General features: G+C 41.3%; 1 protein-coding gene across 2 annotated transcripts in view; it reads right to left on the bottom strand.

Annotated features, from left to right (window-relative positions):
* Positions 1-10711, bottom strand: part of cntn1b (contactin 1b) — a 42405-nt gene extending 31694 nt beyond the window's left edge. The window contains exons 1-6 of one of the 2 annotated variants that reach the window (XM_061914277.1): positions 10559-10711; positions 6897-6962; positions 6776-6811; positions 3904-4030; positions 2117-2298; positions 1959-2054 (exon numbers count right to left, since the gene is read on the bottom strand). In XM_061914277.1, coding sequence (XP_061770261.1) covers positions 1959-2054; positions 2117-2298; positions 3904-4030; positions 6776-6811; positions 6897-6951 — 496 coding nt within the window. In that variant the 5' untranslated portion in view covers positions 6952-6962; positions 10559-10711. The remainder of the gene's footprint in view (positions 1-1958; positions 2055-2116; positions 2299-3903; positions 4031-6775; positions 6812-6896; positions 6963-10558) is intronic. The other variant, XM_061914278.1, reaches the window with a different exon arrangement.
* Between the last annotated feature and the right edge of the window lie 2406 nt (positions 10712-13117).

Here is a 13117-nt window from a genome sequence, read left to right as displayed (position 1 = left end):
GGATAGGCCCCTCCCACCTCCAAAGACATGCACCTGGGGATAGGCCCCTCCCACCTCCAAAAACATGCACCTGGGGATAGGCCCCTCCCACCTCCAAAGACATGTACCTGGGGATAGGCCCCTCCCACCTCCAAAGACATGCACCTGGGGATAGGCCCCTCCCACCTCCAAAGACATGCACCTGGGGATAGGCCCCTCCCACCTCCAAAGACATGCACCTGGGGATAGGTTGATTGGCAACACTAAATGGTCCCTAGTGTGTGAATGTGAGTGTGAATGTTGTCTGTCTATCTGTGTTGGCCCTGCGATAAGGTGGCGACTTGTCCAGGGTGTATTCCGCCTTCCGCCCGATTGTAGCTAAGATAGGCGCAAGCGCCCCCCGCCACCCCAAAAGGGAATAAGCGGTAGAAAATGGATGAATGGATGCTGTCTTCCGGTGTGTAGTCTTTTACTTCTTGTCTTGCGCTCCTATTTTGGTGGATTTTTCTCTTTTTTGGTATTTTCCTGTAGCAGTTTCATGTCTTATTTTTCCCGCATCTACTTTGTTTTACCGATCAAGAATATTTCAGTTTTTTTTATCCTTCTTAATGTGGACATTGTTGATTGTCATGTCATGTCCAGATGTACACATTGTGGACGCAGTCTTAGCGCCACAGTAAGTCTTTGCTGTCGTCCAGCATTCTGTTTTTGTTTACTTTGTGGCCAGTTGGTTCTACATAGCCTTCCCTAAGCTTCAATTCCTTTCTTTAGGGGCACTCACCTTTTGTTTATTTTTGGTTTAAGCTTGAGACACCTTTTTTACCTGCCTTTCCCACATCTACAAAGCAATTAGCTACCAGCTGCCACCTACGGATTTGGAAGAGTATTACATGGTTATTCTGCCGAGTTCTAGACCAGGGGTCGGGAACCTTTTTGGCTGAGAGAGCCAATAAGCCAAATATTTTAAAATGTATTTCCGTAAGAGCCGTAAAATATATTTTTTAACCCTGAACACAACTAAACGCGTGCATTTTTAAGTAAGACTAACATTTTTAGACTGCGATGAGGTGGCGACTTGTCCAGGGTGTACCCCCCTTCCGCCCGATTGTAGCTGATAGGCGCCAGCGCCCCCCGCGACCGCAAAGGGGAATAAGCGGTAGAAAATGGATGGATGGATAACATTTTTAGAGTATAATAGGTCTCTTATTCTTTGTAATAACATTGTTATTCTGAAGCTAACTGTGGAGGGGGCGTGGCCTGCGGGCCTGCAGCGAAGCGGGGTGTCGCCAGGACCGGCCTCGAAATCAGCAACAGGTGCATAGACGGCCCACCTGGGCCTTGTTACCTAATCACCTGTCGCTCTGTTATAAGCAGCAGCCAGGAGGAGAGACGGGGTTGGTGCTGGAGCCAGAGGGCGAGCCAGAACGAAAGAGGAAAAAGACAATTGCTGGAAAGCAACTGAGAGACTTATTGAAAAATGAAACAATATTGTAGCCCTGAAACAGGGTCTCATGTCGGTGCTTGGTGGTCTGAAGGAAACCCCCAGGAGGGCAAGTCCCACACTAACCGATAATAAATAAATAACTTCTTACCATCAACGCAGCTTCTTGAACAGGTGCGGTAGAAAACGGATGGATGGATTAAAAATGCACGAGGATGTTTTATATTTTGAACATCATTTTTAACACTGATTACAAGTGGAATTATTCATTATTCATCGTGTTAAGCAGAGTCAGCTCAAATTTACCTGAGAGCCAGATGCAGTCATCAAAAGAGCCACATCTGGCTCCCGAGCCATAGGTTCCCTACCCCTGTTCTAGACACTCAACAACAACACATCATTTGCAGACTATAATTACCGGTTTGCAAAGAATATTTTTAACTTAAATAGGTGAAACTAGATCATCTCCCACGGCACACTAGTGTGTCGCGGCACAGTGGTTGAAAAACACTGCGCTACAGGACAAGACGGCGCCCACCTGGCCATGTTTTGGGAGGCGCACACAGCAGGACGGCGCCTTGTCCTTCCTTCACGTAAACCGGCTCTCTCTCCTCCTGGGGGAACTCCTCCACGACTTCGGCAAAGAAGAAGACGTTCAATGTCGGACGAGGAGAAACAGGACGGACGGGTTCTCACATCCGAACTTGACCCGGGCCTCCTTGCTGATGACGGTGCCGTAGATGTTCCGGGCCACGCAGATGTAGGTGCCGGCGTGCTTCTTCTGCCGGGGGTTGCTGATGACCAGGTTGCCGCCCACCAGGCTGTAGTGCTCGTCCGGCTGCTCCATCAGTTTGATCTCCCAGTTGTCACGGCGCCACCTGCAGGACAACAGCAACCAGACACCACTTTAGGTACGCCTGCCATCTCTTACATACATATACCTCCCTTTACTCACATATGACCTTAAAGTCCCATCCCATTTCTAACCCATACTGTTCAAATATGATGTGGGTCCACCTTTTGCACCTACTACAGCTACAACTCTTCTGGGAAGGCTGTCCACAAGGTTGCGGAGTGTGTTTATAGGAATTTTTGACCATTCTTCCAAAAGCGCATTGGTGAGGTCACACACACTGATGTTGGTCGAGAAGGCCTGGCTCTCAGTCTCCGTTCTAATTCATCCTAAAAGTGTTCTATCGGGCTCAGGTCAGGACTCTGTGCAGGCCAGTCAAGTGTCTTTATGGACCTTGCTTCGTGCACTGGTGCACAGTCATGTTGGAAGACTTGCGTTGAGTTGGAGTTCATTTCGAACACACAAGCATACAACAACACACTGATGTTGGTCAAGAAGGCCTGGCTCTCAGTCTCCGTTCTAATTCATCCCAAAGGTGTTTTATCAGGCTCAGGTCAGGACTCTGTGCAGGCCAGTCAAGTGTCTTAATGGACCTTGCTTTGTGCACTGGTGCACAGTCATGTTGGAAGAGTTGAGTTTGAGTTCATTTCGAACATGCAAGCATACAACAACAAACTGATGTTGGTCAAGAAGGCCTGGCTCTCAGTCTCCGTTCTAATTCATCCCAAAGGTGTTCTATCAGGCTCAGGTCAGGACTCTGTGCAGGCCAGTCAAGTGTCTTTATGGACCTTGCTTCGTGCACTGGTGCACAGTCATGTTGGAAGACTTGCGTTGAGTTGGAGTTCATTTCGAACACACAAGCATACAACAACACACTGATGTTGGTCAAGAAGGCCTGGCTCTCAGTCTCCGTTCTAATTCATCCCAAAGGTGTTCTATCGGGCTCAGGTCAGGACTCTGCGCAGGCCAGTCAAGTGTCTTTATGGACCTTACTTCGTGCACTGGTGCACAGTCATTTTGTAAGAGTTGAGTTTGAGTTTATTTCGAACACGCAAGCATACAACAACACACTGATGTTGGTCGAGAAGGCCTGGCTCTCAGTCTTCGTTCTAATTAATCCCAAAAGGTGTTTTATCAGGCTCAGGTCAGGACTCTGCGCAGGCCAGTCAAGTGTCTGTATAGACCTTGCTTTGTGCACTGGTGCACAGTCATGTTGGAAGAGTTGAGTTGGAGTTCATTTCGAACACGCAAGCATACAACAATACACTGATGTTGGTCAAGAAGGCCTGGCTCTCAGTCTCCGTTCTAATTCATCCCAAAAGTGTTCTAACGGGCTCAGGTCAGGACTCTGTGCAGGCCAGTCAAGTGTCTTTATGGACCTTGATTTGTGTACTGGTGCACAGTCATGTTGGAAGAGGAAGGGGGTCCGATCCAAACGGTTCCCACGAGGTTGTTTGTAGAAACAGTCTCTATGCCTAAGTGCTTGATTTTTAGGATACCTGATTCTGATCATTTGGATGGGTGGCCAAATACTTTTGGCAATATAGTGTACTTCTATTATTTTATGTTTTATTGGAGTATACGGAAGGTTTGTACAGGTGTACCTAATATCGGGGCTATTTTTTGGCACCTGTACGACGCCGGCGGGTTTGCCCGAGCTCGGCAGTTCATGGAGATCCTTCCGTCGGGCGAGTCCTCGGAGTAAACCACGTCCACCGGCTCCTCCTCGAAGATGGGACCGTAGCCCGTAGCTTCCTCTGATAAGACAAAAATATTCAATTAATTGATATTATTTTTTAAAATTCATATTATTTTTTAAATAATCAATTGGAATAAATCCAAAAAAACACTAACACAAACATTAATCGATAGTATCAAAATTTGTATTATATTGATTATAAATCACTTTAAATAAATACAAGACCATGTGTGAACAAAATTTAGACAGACTTTAAACTTTAAGGATCTATCCATTTTCCTACCGCTTGTCCCTGAGAAAATTAAAATAAATAAATACATTAAAATGTATTAAACATTTTTGAATGATGTAAGCAAACTTCAACTAACACAAAATTATGGAATTTAATCAAAGTAAATAAATAAATCTACGAAGAACATTGCAATCAATCCATAATGTACATATGGTTATAAATAATATTAATTTAAAAAGTTAAATATAGCATAATTACATTCCAGAACGCACATAAATGTTGAATAAATAACCCAACAAATTATATAATTTAATATAAACAAAATGTATAATTCAAACTAATTAATTTAAAAAAATAAATATAGCATAATAATTACATTCCATAATGCATATAAATATAATGTTGAATAAATAACCCAAAAAATTATATAATTTAAAATAAAATGTATATTTATAATCAGATGCTTTATGATTCACAATGTTTTTAAATCAAATGGCTTTCTAACAAGAATAATAATTTTTAACTCATAAAAAATTACTATAACCATCATGATACATAAGTGAATAATATATTTAATTTCAGATAATAAATCATACAATAATAGTATTAAAATACATGTAAATATATTTTCTAAACAACGAAAGCATCAAGTCGTTGACTTGAACAAGTCAGGAAAGTCACTTGGAGCCATTTCAAAGCAGCGTAAGGTCCCAAGAACGACTGTGCACACAATTGTTCGTAAGGATAAAGCGCATGGCACAGTTTTGGCACTGCCATGATCAGAAAAAAACCGCGAGCTATCACCTGCTGCTGAGAAAATTGGTCAAGATGATCAAGTGTCAAAATCGAGAATGACTAAAAAGCAGGTCTGCAATGAATTTGGAAGCTGCTGGAACACAGGTGTCGGTGTTTTGCATCGCCATGGACTGAGAGGCTACCATGCAAGAAGGGAGCCTTTGCTCCAGAAGCCACACCTTAAGGCTCCTCTAAAGTTTGCTGCTGATCACATGGACAAAGATAAGACCTTCTGGAGGAGAACTGTGCGGTCAGATGAAACAAAAATGGAGCCGTTTGGCCACAATACCCAGCAATATGTTTGGAGGAGAAAAGTTGAGGTCTTTTAATCCCAGGAACACCATACCTACTGTCAAGCATAGTGGTGGTGGTATTATGCTTTGGGCCTGTTTTGTTGCCAATGGAACTGGTGCTTTACAGAGAGTAAATGGGACAATGAAAAAGGAAGATTACCTCCAAATTCTTCAGGACAATCTAAAATCATCAGGGGGGAGGTTGGGTCTTGGGCGCAGTTGGGTGTTCCAACAGGACAATGACCCCCACACACACGTCAAAGGTGGTAAAGGAATGGCTAAATCAGTCGAGAACGAATGCTTTAGAATGGCCTTCCCAAAGTCCTGACTTAAACGTGTGGACAATGCTGAAGAAATAAGTCCATGTCAGAAAACCAATACATTTAGCTGAACTGCACCAATCTTGTCAAAAGGAGTGGTGAAAAATTTCAGCAGAACCTTGTGGATGGCAACCAAAAGTGCCTCATTGCAGTGAAACTTGCCAAAGGACACGTGAGCCAATATTAACATTGCTGTACGTATACTTTTGACCCAGCAGATTTGCTCACATCTTCAGTCGACCCAAAATAAATTCGTAAAGCAACCAAACTGTGCTCCAATCACTACATCACAAAAAAAAATAGTTGTAGAAAGTATTGGAAACTCAAGACAGCCATGACATTATGTTCTTTACAAGTGGATGTAAACTTCTGACCACCATGTGTGTATGTATATATATATATATATATATATATATATATATATATATATATATATACATACATACATACACACACACACACACACACACATATATATATGTATAAAAAAGTATATATAAATGTGTGTGTGTATATATATACACATACATACATACATACATATATATACATATACACACACACACACATACATATATATATATATACATATACACACATGCACATATATACACACACACACAAACATGCATATATATATATATACATACATACATACATATTTATACACACATATATACATATATGTATAAAAAAGTATATATAAATGTGTGTGTATATATATACATACATACATATACACATATATACAAATACATATATATATATATACACATATACACACATTCATATATATATATACACACATGTACATATATATAGACACACACACACACAAACATGCATATATATATATATACACACACACACGTATTTATATATATACACACAATACATACATACATATGTATATACATATACACACACATATATATGCACACATATATATATATATATATATATATATATATATATACATACATACACACACACACATCAAAAGCCTAATGATCCATTATAGAATAGTTTAATCATGAAATTGTGTGTATTTTATTGTTAATACTACAGAAAATATAACATATATATAAACAAAAATAAACCGGTAGTATCATGATCAATTATAATAAAAACATTGTATGTCACAAAAATAAGAAAAATATTACCTCCAAAAATCCTGGGCTCTCCAAACAGGACGGCCACTAAACGAGGCGCAAACAAAACAAAATGTTATGAGACATCCTTCTCATGGTGACAACAAACACTGCACAGGTGACAGTGACTTACCTGAGACGGCGGCTGAGGAGACGACAACCAGAAGCGACCAAATAGCGGGAGCCATCTTTAAAACTGCTGCAAACACATCAATAACTCAGTCAAGAGTGTGCAGGTGTGCCTAAAAAGTCTAGTAGGGAGCAACACTAAAGACTTAAAGGCCTACTGAAAGCCACTACTAGCGACCACGCAGTCTGATAGTTTATATATCAATGATGAAATATTAACATTGCAACACATGCTAATACGGCCGCTTTAGTTTACTAAATTGTAATTTTAAATTTCGCGCAAAGTATCCTGTTGAAAACGTCGCGGTATGATGACACGTATGATGACACGTATGATGACGTCACGGATTGTAGCAGACATTTTTTTTCCAGCCCAATCTCAGCTATAAGTCGTCTGTTTTAATTGCATAATTCCACAGTATTCTGGACATCTGTGTTGCTGAATCTTTTGCAATGTGTTCAATTAATAATGGAGACGTCAAAGAAGAAAGATGTAAGTGGGAAGCGGTGTATTGCGGCTGCCTTTAGCAACACAAACACAGCCGGTGTTTCATTGTTTACATTCCCGAAAGTGAAGCTTTAATATGGAACAGAGTGGTCAAGCGAACATGGTTCCTGACCATGTCAACCGGCAGGTTTCGGCGAGAAAATTGTGGGGCGGCTTAGCTCGGTTGGTATAGTGGCCGTGCCAGCAACTTGAAGGTTGCAGGTTCGATTCCCGCTTCTGCCAACCTAGTCACTGCCGTAGTGTCCTTGAGCAAGACACTTTACCCACCTGCTCCCAGTGCCACCCACACTGGTTTGAATGTAACTTAGATATTGGGTTTCACTTTGTAAAGCGCTTTGAGTCACTTGAAAAAAAAGCGCTATATAAATATAATTCACTTCACTAATAAGTCGGCTCTTACCATAGACATGAGCGGAGCTTGCGTCGTTCCTCGTGTACCTATCAAAGAAGCAGCTGTGGACTGTCTTGCCTCCTCCGACTGGCCGGTCCCGAATGTGAAGTGAATTATATTTATATAGCGCTTTTCTTTAGTGACTCAAAGCGCTTTACATAGTGAAACCCAATATCTAAGTAACATTTAAACCAGTGTGGGTGGCACTGGGAGCAGGTGGGTAAAGTGTCTTGCTCAAGGACACTACGGCAGTGACTAGGTTGGCAGAAGCGGGAATCGAAGCTGCGACCCTCAAGTTGCTGGCACGGCTACTCTACCGACCGAGTTATACCGCCCCATGCTTCCACCGTGGAGGTGGGGGGAAAAAAAGTTCAGCCCGGCCCGACCAGCTGCCTTCGCTTCGCCTCGTTGAGACACGTGGCTTCCCTCACAACAACACTAGTAACATAATAAGCAGATAAGGGATTTTCCAGAATTATCTGAGTAAATGTGTCTAATAACATCTGAATCGCTCCCACTGTATAAGTATAAGTATCCTGTTAAACGTCGGTATGATGACGCCTGCGCGTGACGTCTTGGATTGTAGCGGACATTTTGTTCCAGCTATAAGTAGTCTGCTATAATTGCAGAATTCCACAGAGTTATGGACATCAGTGTTGCTGAATCTTTTGCAATTTGTTCAACTAATAATGGAGACGTCAAAGAAGAAAGATGTAGGTGGGAAGCGGTGTATTGCGGCCGCCTTTAGCAACACAAACACAGCTTGTTTACATTCCCGAAGGTGAAGCTTTACTCTGGAACAGAGCGGTCGAGCGAACGTGGTTCCCGACCACAAGTCAACCGGCAGGTTTCGGTGAGAAAATGGTGGTAATAAGTCGGCTCTTACCGTAGACATGAGCAGAGCTCGTGTCGTTCCTCGCGCACCTGTCGAAGAGGCAGCTGCGGACTGTCTTGCGTCCTCCGACCGGCCGCCACCGAATGTGGAATGCTTCCACCGTGGAGGAGGGGGAAAAAAAAGTTCAGCCCGGCCCGACCAGCTGCCTTCGCTTCACCTCGCCAAGAAACGTGGCTTCCCTCAGAGACACTGGCGGTCACCACACCCCTCCGACTTTCAGGTACGACAGTATAATCTCACTAAAACACTAGTAACACAATAAGCAGATAAAGGATTTTCCAGAATTATCCTAGTAAATGTGTCTAATAACATCTGGCGGCATAGCTTGGTTGGTAGAGTGGCCGTGCCAGCAACTTGAAGGTTGCAGGTTCGATTCCCGCTTCCGCCATCCTAGTCACTGCTGTTGTGTCCTTGGGCAAGACACTTTACCCACCTGCTCCCAGTGCCACCCACACTGGTTTAAATGTAACTTAGATATTGGGTTTCACTATGTAAAGCGCTTTGAGTCACCCGAGAAAAGCGCTATATAAATATAATTCACTTAATCTGAATCGCTCCCACTGCCCTTGTCTGTTTTTTTTTCCTAGTCCTTCACTCTCACTTTCCTCATCCACTAATCTTTCATCCTCGCTCAAATTAATAGGAAAATTGTCGCTTTCTCGGTGCGAATCGCTCTCGCTGCTGGTGGCCATGATTGTAAACAATGTTCAGATGTGAGGAGCTCCGCAACCCGTGACGTCACGCGCACATCTTCTGCTACTTCCGGTACAGACAAGGCTTTTTTATTAGCGACCAAAAGTTGCAAACTTTATCCTCGATGTTCTCTACTAAATCCTTTCAGCAAAAATATGGCGAAATTATGAAATATGACACATAGAATGGAGCTGCTATCCCCGTTTAAATAAGAACATCTCATTTCAGTAGGCCTTTAAAAACAATGAACACATACCCAAAATTGCTCAAAAAAGTTTTTGTCCTTCACTTTCACTTTCCTCATCCATGAATCTTTCATCCTCGCTCAAATCAATGGGGAAATTGTCGCTTTCTCGGTCCGAATCGCTCTAGCTGCTGGTGGCCATGATTGTAAACAATGTTCAGATGTGAGGAGCTCCACAACCCGTGACGTCACGCGCCCATCGTCTGCTACTTACGGTACAGGCAAGGCTTTTTTATTAGCGACCAAAAGTTGCCAACTTTATCCTCAATGTTCTCTACTAAATCCTTTCAGCAAAAATATGGCGAAATGATGAAGTATGACACATAGAATGGAGCTGCTATCCCCGTTTAAATAAGAACATCTCATTTCAGTAGGCCTTTAATAATAATATTACTATTTTGCATGCGTCCCTGGCGGGAAATGGAAGGATGCTACGTCATCTTCTTCACATGCAAGTGATGACTCGGCAAAAAAACAACTTGCATCTTCCACCTCGGACAAACCACACCGGAAGTCTTTTGAAAACAACCATAAAACATTGCAGCATTTACTCAGTCCTTTTAGGGATTAGATTGCAGCCTCAGCAAAACATCAATCCGTCACGTAATCCCAACAAATTGAGGTCACGTGAGTATTAAAAAAAAAAGAAAGAAAAAAAGAACCCCGCCTTGCTTTGCAGACCAAATAATCCTCTTTTTTTTTGCATGCATCACGTGACTCACAACAACCACATAAATCGTGTAATTGTGCTGCAATAAACATAACAAAATTGAAGGGGAAACATATTTAAGACATTGCACACCCATGCAGTGACGACATCAATCCCAGCTGCGCTGCATTGCGGTAATCCGCTGCTTCACTTTCACTTTGCCCTCCAAAGGACACACAGCGATGCACTTGAACGCAACACCACACGCAAATAGTACAGGACTTACCTTTTTATTTTATTTTTGTTCTGTAGGGAACAAAATATGAATGCTAGTCTTCGGGCGGCGTCGCACACCTGGAGCACATCGTCCCGAGCAGGAGGAGTAACTTTTCCCCATTGGAGGAGAGGCGTGAGGTGACACGTGACCTCAGCCGTCCAATGAGAGAGCAGGGATGTGACGTCAGCCGGGACGGGAATGGGATTAAAAACAGGCGTTTATTTTGTCATATCAATGATATTTGTCTCGTTTTTTTCTGAAGAATTATATTTAAAAAACTATTGATTTTGTCTAATAAAGGATATTTAACTCCTTTTTTTGCGGGGGTACTTGTTAAAAATAGTATTATCACAGTAAAGTGCACAACAGCACCCTCTCCTGGTTAAAGCCCAGTAGTACAAGCACCCAGAGACAAAGGCTTAAAAAACATAATTCCCGTGATTTTTGACATTTAATTTAGAAGTATCTTTACAAAAGCTACATTTGACTCATCCCCATATTGTTTTTAGAAAAGTTAAAAAAAAAATGACTATAGTGAATAATCCTTTTGTCAAGTGAAATATATATTTTGACTCCAAAAATAATACAGGGACACGTTTACTTAAATAATGTATTAGTCAAAGATCCTCTATTTGACAAATGTTATCCTTTTAAAGTTACGTCGTTTTACTTTTTTGAATTTATACATCCATCCATTTTCTACCGCTTATTCCCTTTGGGCTCCAGGGGGACGCTGGTGCCTATCTCAGCTAAAATCGGGCGGAAGGAAGGCAGGGTACACCCTGGACAAGTCACAAGGCCAACACAGATAGACAGACAACATTCACACTCAGATTCACACAGTAGGGCCAATTTTTAGTGTTGCCAATCAACCTATCCCCAAGTGCATGTCTTTGGAGGTGGGAGGGGCCTATCCCCAGGTGCATGTCCTTGGAGGTGGGAGGGGCCTACACACACACACACACACTTTAATGTCTTTCATGTCCTTTGAAGTTTCCCTCTTGCATACATGTAAGAGGGATGTGTACTATGGCTATGAGTTGTTTTTCCCCCTTGGCCCAGGCTTAGACAGATTTTTTAATTTTGTTTTATTTTATTTTAATCTTTTATTTTTTTCTCCCATTCCCGCCCACTGTATCTCACCTTTTTTAGCAAGGGGTGCCAGAAGTTGGCAGACCCGTCAGCGATCCTTTTCTGTCTCCCTGTAATCTTTGTCTGATCTTGAATGGGATTGTGCTGAAATTTTTAATTTCCCCTCGGGGATTAATAAAGTATGTTGGATTCTGATATTATGTGACAAATCGTAGTATCAATTATATAAAAAATATGAAAGTCAATAATTTTTCAAACTAGATTGAGTTTTTTGATTGTAATGCATTTTCGATGTTATTAAATATCTATCTAAAAACCTGATGAATGTCAGAAAAACGTTTATGGTCCAGGCTGTACTTCTACACTTTAACCAGCAGAGGGAACTGTTACACATTAAAATGATTACTGCGAAGCAAACATACTTTTTAAAACAATATATTTTAATAGCCTAAGTTAGTCAACGAATATTTATACGACAAAGTCGTCCAGTTTTTAGTGGCTTACCGTAAAAAAAACGTTAGTCAAAGATCCTTTATACATACAACAAATGGTCGCAAAAACGTTAGTTGAAGATCGTTTATATCAGTTGTCCCCAACCTTTTTGTATCCGCGGCCCGGGTGGGGTATCCTTTTTTTTAATTTGTATTTTTTTTGTCATGAAAAGCGGAGGTTCTTGTGGTTGGTGCACTAATTGTAAGTGTATATTGTGTTTTTTATGTTGATTTAATAAAAAAAAAAATATATATATTTTTTTAAATAAAAATAAATGAAAAATTCTTCTGCGGCCCGGTACCAATTGGGCCACAGCCCGGTGGTTGGGGACCACTGGTTTATATGTAAAAGTATTCCATTTTAGTGGCCAGATCATCCTCTTTTTGGTGGACTAACGCAAAAAAAACAAAAAAAACAACAACATTATTCAAATATCCTTTCTATGACAGAATCATCCCCAGTTTTAGTGCCCAACTGCAAAAAACACAGTTAAAGTTCCTTAAATGTGACAAAATCCTCCCGTTTGTATTCACCTCCTGCAAAGACACGAGTCAAAGATCCTCTATATGACAGTATCATCCTCGTTTTAGTGGACTATCACACAAAAACCACTAGTTAAATATCCTTAAATGACAAAATAATCCGGTTTGTAATCGCCTAATGCAAAAATATGAGTCAATGATAATTTATATAACAGTATCATCCTCTTTTTAGTAGACTAACACACAAACAACTCTAGTTAAAGATCCTTAAATGACGAAATTATCCTAGTTAAAGATCCTTCGATGACCAAATCATCCTGTTTGCCATCGTCTACTGCAAAAACAAAGATCCTTTATAATACAGTATCATCCTCCTTTTAGTGGACTAACACAAAAACCACGAGTTCAAGATCCTTAAATGACAAAATCATTCTGTTTGTAATCGCTTAATGCAAAAATATGACACAAAGATCCTTTATACAACAGTATCATCCTCTTTTTA

Source organism: Nerophis ophidion, linkage group LG10 (genome assembly GCF_033978795.1).
Source record: "Nerophis ophidion isolate RoL-2023_Sa linkage group LG10, RoL_Noph_v1.0, whole genome shotgun sequence".
Taxonomy (NCBI): Eukaryota; Metazoa; Chordata; class Actinopteri; order Syngnathiformes; family Syngnathidae; genus Nerophis; species Nerophis ophidion.
Note: the sequence above shows the minus strand (reverse complement) of the source record. Positions and strands in the feature narration are given on the sequence as shown.